We start from the raw sequence: 9,938 nt of genomic DNA, 5'->3' as shown, positions 1-9,938 counted from the left end.
GGTGCTCCCAGCTGACAATCCCGTTGCCGGGATGGTCTTGGCGAGGGACCTTGTTGTTCTTGTCAGAAGAGAGAGGGGGAAGCTGCCCTTGGGGGCTCATCTCTCTGGAACGACAGCGCTGATTCTGTACTGACCGTGAACGGGAACCCGCAATTCCCTGTGCAGCCATTGCTACCTGAACCCATCTCCCTGGGCAAAGCCCTGGTCCCTAGTGGGAGTACCCAGCCCTACATTTCCCTGGTCAGGAGAGGGGTTTGCTGACACAGGGCCCAGGATGAGAGCACTGGAGTTGCACATTTAAGAGCCGGTAACTGGCCCAGCTTAGGCCAGAGCTTTGCCTCTGTGATGGATGTGTTTTGTTGTGCAAATTATCCATGTGGATAAGGCGTCAGGGTGTGCCCAAAGCACTTTAACATTCCTTTTCACGGCATTTATTGTTCACGTGGCACAAACAGGGCAAGGCTTTTGACCCATGTGTGCAAACACGTCAGTGTCTTAATCGTAGATCAGTTTTCTCTTTTCCAACCAGCACCGCCTGGGTAGCCCAGTTCTCCTTACTGTATGTACTTGAAATAAAACGCATTTCTTCGGATTGTTCAGTACCAACTTTTCCTTTGCAAGGTGATGTCCCTGTTCAGTTTTCCTGTTTTGTTTTTGTTTGCCAACATACCTTCAGATGGTGCTGACTGGCAGAGCAGACAGGTCTTGTTCTCAGAGGCAGAGGGTGTCCTGAAGGAATCGGATCAGTATTTTCAAATCCTCTCTCTCCTGCTTAAAGTCTTCAGTGGTTATTTCCTGTGGGAAAAAGACTCAAGTCCTGTGCTCTGGCAACTTGGGCTTTCCTTCTGCTCCTGCAACATGCCACAGGACCTTTGCACAGCCGGGACAGGTCTTGTCCTCCCTGCCTTTTGCCTGGTTAACTCAACCTTAGCATCTCAGCTCCTGTCACTCTCGGGAAGCCTGCGGGGGAGGGTTGCGGGTAAGGTCCCCCTGTTGGATGTTCCACAGAACTGGCCCTTTAGTTTGTAATGACTAGTTCATTGCTGGGATTTTTGTATGTGGGAGATTTGGTTTTGATGTCAGTCTCCCCCACTCAATTAGACTATGGGCGCCAGGAGGGCAGGGATTGGGCTGTCTCCCAGCGCCTACTACGATGCCTGGCAGGTAGCTGACTCTGTGCAGAGTGGAGCCTAGAGGCGGCTGTTCTGGCTGGAGGGACGTGTGCTGAGCCGGGAGACAGGCCAGGCAGCCTCGACAACTAAAAAGACCTTGGCTCTCAAAGTGTTTTGTTTGTTCATCCTGAGGCTTAGAAAAAACGAGGGCGGCATTGGAAAGACAATTTGCCTTGTTCCAGGGACTCTGAGTCAGGGACGTGAGAAAAGCAAAGTCCTGGTTGCCTGTCTCAGTGGGTCTCTGACCCCCGCGAGAGGCCCCTCCTCTTGTCTCTCTCTGAGCGGTGGCGTCAGGCCTGGCCTCCCCGCTTAGCTGGGCAACCTCGGGCCAGTGGCTTCACCTCTGCACCGGGGCTGCATCGGAGAAGACAGCGGGCGGGACGGAGCGGGCGGGCAGCCCCCGCGGGCCGGCTTCGAGCCGGGGCTACACCTGTCCACACTCCGGCGGCCGAGCGCGAGCAGCGCGTGGTCGTTCTCGCGGGCCGCCACCTGTGACGCCACGTGCGTTGCTATGCAACCGCGAACGCCGCTGTAGCTTGAGGGCAAGCGGGCGGCTGGGAGCTTGGGTCTTGCGGCGCCTGCAGCGCGGATCCTCCATTTCCCCGCCAGGGCCGGGCCTCGGGGATAGACGAGCCCGGCCACGGAAGGAGGCAGCGGCCCCGGCTCCGGTCCTGCGACTCCCTCGGAGGCCCCGCGAGGCGTCCAGTTCTCCCTCCGCAGCCCCGACCCCTCCACGAGGACCCGCCCCCTGCGCCCGGCTCTCGCCGCGTCCCCCGCTCCAGGCGGCCAGGGGTCCCCTGCCGGGCGGTTGTCTGTCCCGACCGCGTAGTCCGGGTCGGCCCGCGCCCGGGGGAGCCCTGCCGGGGCGCGATGGCCTCGGAGTCGGTGAAGGTGGTGGTGCGCTGCCGCCCCATGAACCAGCGGGAGCGGGAGCTGAACTGCCAGCCCGTGGTGACGGTGGACTCGGCGCGCGGCCAGTGCTTCATCCAGAACCCCAGCGCCACCGACGAGCCGCCCAAGCAGTTCACCTTCGACGGCGCCTACTTCATGGACCACTTCACGGAGCAGATCTACAACGAGATCGCCTACCCGCTGGTGGAGGTGAGCGCGCCGGGAGGCCGCCTCCGAGGACCGGCTGGGCAGGACTTGGGCCGCCCTGAGGGGTCCCCAGGACGGCACTGCCCCCAAGCCGCCGGAGGCCCCCTGGACACCAGCAGGTTGGTCTGAAGACCTCTGCGGGCAGGAGAGCAGGAACCCGCCCACCAGGTCTGTGCCCCGGTCTCCAGTGCGCCCAGTGCCGAGGCTGCCCGCATCCCCACCCCTACAGCCCTCTCCCACCAGAACTCCAGCCTGCAGGACCGCCTGCCCCCACCCTCGCCTGGGAGCTTCAGGGCTTCTCTAACCGCCCCAGCCACTTTCTCCAGCTTCCTTCTCCTTCTCCCTCCCCCTCCCCATCCCTCTGCTTTCTCCCCCTCAGCATTCAGAGCCCTCTCTTAATCCTATGCGGGAGGGAGGAGATCTCACCAGTCCCTGCTTCTGTTCCTTTGAGCTTCATAGGGGGGAGGGGCCTCACATTTCACAGATGGGGAAACTGAGCTGGGAGGGAGGAGACTGGCCAGCCCCCACAGGGAGTCTGATAGAGGTGGGGCTGGGTCTGCACCTGCTTCCGCCGGGCAAGGGCTCTTTCGTTTCTACCAACATCTCCCCAGCTGCCAGAGCATCACTAGTTGAGATGGGACAGGTGGTTCCAGGTAAAGAGGGGAAGTTTGGGAAGTGCTTTGTACACACTCCCTCGATTGAAGAAACCACTATAACTTCTTTAACCCAGTGTTTCCAAAATAGATGTGACCACGGGACCTTTTTTGTTTTGGACGGCAGGCCATTAAACATCCCCAGAGCACCAGCTTTGGCTGCGCCATCTCTTCCTCCAAGATAGTCAGAACCCTGGAGCGGCTGAAGTGTTCTGAAGCCCAGAGCTCCCCAGTGGTCAGGCCCTGCCCCAGGACGATGCCCAGAGGACGAGGGCCGCTCTCCCCGGGGGTGGTCCCAGGCTCTGGGGAGGGCAGGCTGTTCCTCTCTGTCCTGGATTTCCAGGCTGAAGGGACCTGAGGGGTCATCTCGTCCAGTCTTCTCCCCGTCGGGTCCTTGTCCTTGAATGTCCACCCAGTGGAAGGGGCTCACTTTTCCCAAAGCTTCCCGAAGTCCCCCGTTGGCTGCTTGGCTCCTAGAAGACCATCGTACACTAGAGCACATTCAGTTCAGATGTGCGAGTGTCCCTGGTAAAAACGAAATGAAGCACACTGAACTGTGTTTAGTGGGAAAATATTTTACACTGCTTCTGTGTTTAAGTGTAAATTAACTAAAATAAAATAAAGGCAGTATCTCATTTGCCCCAGGCATGTGTCTAGCGTGGCTGGTAGCTACCCCCCTGGATGGTGCAGGGGTATTTATGTTTATGTGGACTCTTGTCTGGGTTTGGGTGACATTGATACTCTGGGCGCTGCACCATGTTCCTGGGACTTCGTGTGCCCCTGGCTCTGAGGAGCCCGGCTGTGGCCCCGGTTGGGTGATGGGTCTGCACAGCCTCACCCTCCGCAAGGGACCCGTGCCTGTGTGCAGCCCTCACGGTGGTCAGGGTTTCCTCAGACAAGGGAGGGGTGATAGTGTCCATTCTGCCCATGACAATGAGGCCTCCCTCCAAGGAACTGAACGGTGTCCCGTCTTCCCCAGCAGTCCCCTGGGACCGGAGCCCCACGCGGTCTACGGGGCGGGCCTTTGCATTGGAAGCAGGCACAGATCCACGTGGGCCCTCGGGGTCCAGGAGCAGCTCTCTGGCCCAGGTTCTGACACTGGGTTCCCCCCTCCTCACACGAGGTTCTAGAATTTGTGTCCTCATGTGTGAGGGCAGGGACTGGGTGTCCGCCTGATTCATTGCTCTGTCCCCTGCCAGAGCACGGTGCCTGGCACAGGGAAGGAATAAATGCATCTGAACGAAGAATGACCTCAGGGTGCCACCCGCTTGCCCTACCTTCCTTCTCAGCTTCTTCTTCCATCCCCCTCGCCCCAGCCTCCCTCCTCTCTGTCTTCGCTCAACCTGTCCCCTCAGCCTGGGATGCCTTCCTCTTCTGTCACCTGTCAAAATCCAAGCCTCCCCTTCAGCTCCCCCAGTTCCACTTACCCAGGAGGCTGTGCCTGGATCTTCCCACACCGTCCTGTCCCCTCCCCCACACTCCCTCTCCTTGCCCAGGGCCTGAACTCCCCACATTACATTCGCTTCCACTTGCCTTGTATGGGAGTCACTCCCCCACGATCCAGGCAGACATTTAGTGAGCACCTCTGTACCCCAGCACCCCACTGCCAGTGCCTACAGTACTTGTCGGGTAAACCTCACACAGCCTTGGAGGTTGTCCCGACCCTTCATGTCAGAGGAGGAAACTGAGGCTCAACGTGCCTGCGTACCAACAGGCCAGGGGCACAGTCACTAAAGGGTGGAGCCCGATTTGAACCCAGGTGGCTAGACTCCAGGGCACAAGCTCTTAACCACACACAGGGACAGTCTCCTACCCCAGCAGGCACTGAGCTTGAGGACAGAGCTGTGCCTCATTCATGTCTACCTGCCCACGCCCAGCCCAGGGACATCGAGGTGGGAGGCCCAGGCCCAGGAGGGGTCAGCCCCTCAGACCTGGCCCTGGCCCTCCACCAGGCCATGCTGGGCCTGCTTAGCACCGGGTTTTGGTCCTCCCACGCAGGGTGTCACTGAGGGCTACAACGGCACCATCTTTGCTTATGGCCAGACGGGAAGCGGAAAGTCCTTCACCATGCAGGGCCTGCCCAACCCACCCACCCAGAGAGGCATCATCCCCAGGGCCTTCGAGCACGTTTTTGAGAGTGTGCAGGTACGGGCCTCGGGAGGGCAGGGGCAGGGGCAGGGCTGGTGCCCGGGGCCGCGGGGTCCCAGAGCACTTCTGACTCTGGGATGAATCAGAGCCTCTATAGCACGGATGAGCGGAGACAGGCTCTGGTTTTCTGAATTTGATGGGAGAACTTAAAACTGAGACATGACACCTCGCATGTTTTTCTCTTGCCATTTTTGGATTTTTTTAAAAATTTGATTTTAGAGAAAAGGGAGAGGAATAGAGAGAAACATCGATGTGAGAGAGGAACATCCATTGGCTGCCTCCTGCATGCCCCCCTACTGGGGACCGAGCCCACAACTTGAGCATGTGTCCTTGACCGGGATCAAACCTGGGACCCTTCAGTCCGCAGGCTGATATCTACTGAGCCAAACTGGCTAGGGCCAGCTTTCCATTCTATTGAGCAGTTGCTACAAACCAAGCCTTGTGCAAAGCCCTTTATTATCCCACTGAACCCCCACCCTGGCCCAGCAGTAACCATCATCCCCATTTTCAAGAACGGGAAGCTGAGACTTGGAGACCCTATGGGCTGGGTCAAAACTAGTCATCCCAGCCCTAGCTGGTTTGGCTCAGTGGATAGAGTGTCAGCCTATAGACTGAAGGGCCCCAGGTTTGATACCGGTCAAGGGCACATGCCCAGGTTGCAGGCTCGATCCCCAGAAGATCAATGATTCTTTCTCATGATTTGTTGATGTTTCTATCTCTCCCTCTCCCTTCATCTCTGGAATCAATAAAAATATATTTAAAAAACAAAAACAAAACAGTCATCCCAGTGTGCAGGCTGCAGGTGAGAAGTGCAGGTGACATTTGTGGCAATGCACAGAGATTCCTGCATCTGGGGAATGGCAATGTGTGGACAGGGACCCTGGTCAGCTGCAGAGCCCACTGTACCTGCACCCGGGACTCAGCTGGTGACACACAGGAGAGAGGGCTGCCAGGGATCAGCCCAGGGCCAGTGCTTGGTCCAGGCCTTACCTGTGGCCTCAGTTTCTCTACCTGAACAATGGGAGGCCTCTCCCATTTCTTTTCCTTTGAGGCCTGTAGAGAGAGCATTAGACAACAGCAATATGAGAATGATGCGATGCTGTGAAGCCTGACCTCCCCCACCCTCTCCCCACCCCACATCACCGTGATGTCTGGCTGCAGGGGCTCAGGTTGCAGGGCCAGGGGAGGCAGCAGGTGCTCAGGTGTCTGTCTTTGCTCTCTGCCCACTCCCTGCAGTGTGCGGAGAACACCAAGTTCCTGGTCCGGGCCTCCTACCTGGAGATCTACAACGAAGATGTCCGTGACCTCCTGGGGGCTGACACCAAGCAGAAGCTGGAGGTGGGTGCAGACCTGGCAGAGGCAGGTGGGGGCTGGAGGAGAGGGGAGGTTGGCATCAGGTGGTGGTGGGCCCTCAGAGTGCACAGGTGCTGGTTCAGACTACAGTGAGGACTGATGACCCACAAGGTGGTTGTGAGGTTCAAGAGGGTAATGAGGGCGCGCTGCTGGGCAGAGCTGGCGTATGGCAGGTGTTCAGTGTGTGAGCGATTCCATGCCGTTGCGATTCCCAGAAAGGAAGGTGGGTGTGACCGGCGGGCGCACAGTGGAAACCCAGGGAGGAGGAGTCAGGACTGATGGGCACGTGTTTGGAACAGTGTCCTCAGTCTCCTAAAAGGCGAGAACCAGAATGAAAGAACATTCTTTCCCAGCACGTGAAGCCAAATTAGATGCTTCGAGGGTTCTATCAAGATGACAGAACTGCCCTGGCCAGTTTGGCTCAGTGGATAGAGCATCGGTCTGAGGACTGAAGGGTCCCGGGTTCAATTCCGGTCAAGGGCACTTACCTTGGTTGCTGGCTGGATCCCAGGCCTTTGCAGGAGGCAACCAATTGGTGTATGTCTCTCCTCTGCCCTCCCACTCTCTCTAAAAATCAGGTGAGGATTAACACCAATGACAAAAGGAACCTTGCAAGATGACAGAACTGATCCTCTGGGGAGCCCGCGAGGTCAGGTGACCCAGCAGGACTGCACAGTTGGTGGCCAGGCTTGATCCTGCCTGGGAGCCTTGGGCCTTCGCTTTAGCGCGAGGCTTTGGTCATGTGTCCTCTCTGGGACTCTTTAACTCTGAGTGGGCCTGGGCAGGTCCAAGGAGGAGAGGCCAGTGTGGGGAAGTGCTGGTGGCTGCTCCCCAAGTCTGGCGCTTCTTATCTGACCAAGCAACCAATGGGGTCCTAAAAGCCCACCCCCGGATCGTCCCACCTCCCTCAGAGGCAGAATGTCCGAGTTGGGGGAGTGCCAGTCGTTAATGAGCATCAGCCCTGGGAGGTTGCTATGGAGATTCCCATTTTTTAAGGCGAGGAAACGGGGCTGGAAAAGAGGGTCACTCGGGTCCCTGCGTAGGAAGTGGCAGAGTCAGGGTGGGACATTTTCCATGACCCATACGGTGTCAGTCTCCCCAGGCCACATGCCTCGACAGCCATGGGGGTGAGCAGAGCCCTCCCCACCCTCCGGACCCTGCCTGTCCCCTCCTGGCACAGGACACTGGAGCCACCCATGTGGGGCAGCGTGTTTCTCTGCCCGGCCCCAGACCCCCCACTTGCTCTGGCTTCATTTCCAGGGCTGTGAGTTCCTCTCCGACGGGTGGCCACTCCATGGCCCCGCGGAAGTCAGGCTGGGGAGCAGCTGTCTGGGTAAACTTGCTCGTACCTGTCATGCCCTGGAAACGTCCCATGTATCTGAGCCGGAAACACCCTGAGAGATCTAGTCAGCCTGTCCTGGTACAGAGGAGGACACCGAGTCCCACGGAGAGGCAGGGGCTGGCCCAGGTCACAGCCAACTACTTGTTGTACCTGAACTTGTGGGATGTGCGTGGTCAGGTGCCTTCCTCCCAGTGTTTTAGGGTCAGCGATATAGGAAGCCCCTGGGGCAATAAGAAGCCAGGAATTAGGTTCTAGTGAGGGAGGGACATGTGATTCATTCGTTCAACAAAACCTTACTGGGTGCCAGGTGCCGGGTGCCAGGCCCCACGCCCCGCGCTGCAGCAGGTCCACACAGGCGTGCACTCCCTCCCTCCCTGCCAGTCCCCGTCCAGACCAGGACCCACCCAGCCCCTCCTTCTCCGCTTCTCCAAACACAGCAGTGCGTTGCCCTTTCTGTGCAGGAGCTCCAGCCGCCCACCCGGCGTCTTTTACTGTCTTTTCTATCCTGGGCTCGAGCAGCTGAGTCACACTTCAGCCCCCAGACAGGGAAGTGGGGGACAAGCAGCACAGGGAGTTGCTCCCACTGCTCAGCCCTGAAAGGCCCGCCCTGGGCCTGGGGCAGCAGGGGCCCTCCTCCCCTTCCTGGTACCCTGGCCCCTAGACTGGCTTGGTCACCAGGCCCTGAGGGGCGAGGGCTGGCAGCTACATGCGCTTGCTCAGCTGGGCCAGGGGCCTCAAGCTTGGGGAGCCGGGCTCCTGAGGGGCCGCCAGGGACAGATGCGCTCCAGGACACTCCCCAGGGTGCTCTGAGCTTTGACCTGGAGCCTCGCAGAGAAGGCACAGAGGGGTCCTCATGTAACCTCACAACAGCCTTCGGAGGAGGTGCTGCTCGTGTCCTTTATCACAGACGGGAAACAGGCTCGGGTGCCTGGGTAAGAGCAACCACAGGCACATCAGTAAAGGGCGGAGACCGGATACGAGAACACAGGTGGTCAGGCTCCCCCGCACATCGCGGACCAATCATTTTGGTAATTGGGTTATTAGATCAGCGAGGGCCAGCAAGAGATTTTGGGGAGCAGAGCTCTACCTCCTCCTCCCCAAACCATGAACTATCATGGAAACAACCCGGCTCTGGGCGGAGGAGGTCGGCCTCGGGGGGGCCCTCCACCAGGTCCTGTACCCCGTGTCCCGGCAGCGTCAGGACCCTCCCCCGTGGGGGTGTTTCCTGGCTCCGGATCTGTGGTCCACATATCCTGCCTGTGCGCCAGGCCCAGCCAGGCCACGTCCCAGCTGGTTGTCATGGCGACTGGGCAGCACTGCAGCTGCGGAGCAGTTACCAAGGAACAGGGCCCAGCTGGTGGCTGTCACTCAGCGCCTCCCCAGCTCTGTGGTGGGCGGGGCAGGAACATCAGGGGAAGGATGGGGGGGCCCAGGATCAGGAGGTGGGGGAACAAGCCTTCCTGGGTCTAAACACGGGGTGGGGTGACCCCTCCGGGAGGGGGTGCCTCCCTGCCCCCTTTTCTGCTCGAGAGACAGTGTCCTCACCTCTTCATGACCTGTGCTCACTTAGCCCCGCCAAGTTCCCAGAGAACTTATTAGCTCCATTCTCTTCTTTTTTTAAAAAATATATTTTATTGATTTTTTACAGAGAGGAAGGGAGAGGGATAGAGAGTTAGAAACATCGATGAGAGAGAAACATCGATCAGCTGCCTCCTGCACACTCCCTGCTGGGGATGTGCCTGCAACCAAGGTACATGCCCTTGACCGGAATCGAACCTGGGACCCTTGAGTCTGCAGGCCTACACTCTATCCACTGAGCCAAACCGGTTTGGGCTCCATCCTCTTCTTAATCCTCCTAACAGTCAGGCAGAAATGGGATTTATCCTCATTTGACAGAGGAGGGACCGAGGCCGAGAGAGGCAAAGTGACCTCCCCAACTAGAAGCCGGTTTCCATCCCAGGCCTATCTGACTCAATAGGAACTGCTTCTCCCTGAAGCCGCGAGCAGCCTCTCACCTAGACCTACTATGTGCCAGGCAGCCTTCTAGGTTCTTCCAGGGAGCGTGGCAGTGATCAAAACAGGCCGCTCGCCGCTTTCCGGCACACAGGTGGGCGTGAAGGAAGCCGCAAGTGCTGCCGCGGCCTCCCGCTGGCTTCACGCAGGCTCTGTGTG

General features: G+C 58.7%; 1 protein-coding gene across 2 annotated transcripts in view; it reads left to right on the top strand.

Moving 5' to 3' along the window:
• The first annotated feature begins 1,855 nt into the window (after positions 1-1,855).
• Positions 1,856-9,938, top strand: part of KIF17 (kinesin family member 17) — a 32,283-nt gene continuing 24,200 nt past the window's right edge. For both annotated transcript variants that reach the window (XM_006094007.3, XM_006094006.3), the window contains exons 1-3: positions 1,856-2,273; positions 4,922-5,068; positions 6,308-6,409. In XM_006094007.3, the coding sequence (XP_006094069.1) occupies positions 2,043-2,273; positions 4,922-5,068; positions 6,308-6,409 (480 nt within the window). In that variant the 5' untranslated portion in view covers positions 1,856-2,042. The remainder of the gene's footprint in view (positions 2,274-4,921; positions 5,069-6,307; positions 6,410-9,938) is intronic.

The sequence above is a fragment of the Myotis lucifugus genome, unplaced genomic scaffold (genome assembly GCF_000147115.1).
Source record: "Myotis lucifugus unplaced genomic scaffold, Myoluc2.0 scaffold_128, whole genome shotgun sequence".
NCBI classification, from domain to species: domain Eukaryota; kingdom Metazoa; phylum Chordata; class Mammalia; order Chiroptera; family Vespertilionidae; genus Myotis; species Myotis lucifugus.
This window is presented reverse-complemented; position numbering and strand designations above follow the sequence as displayed.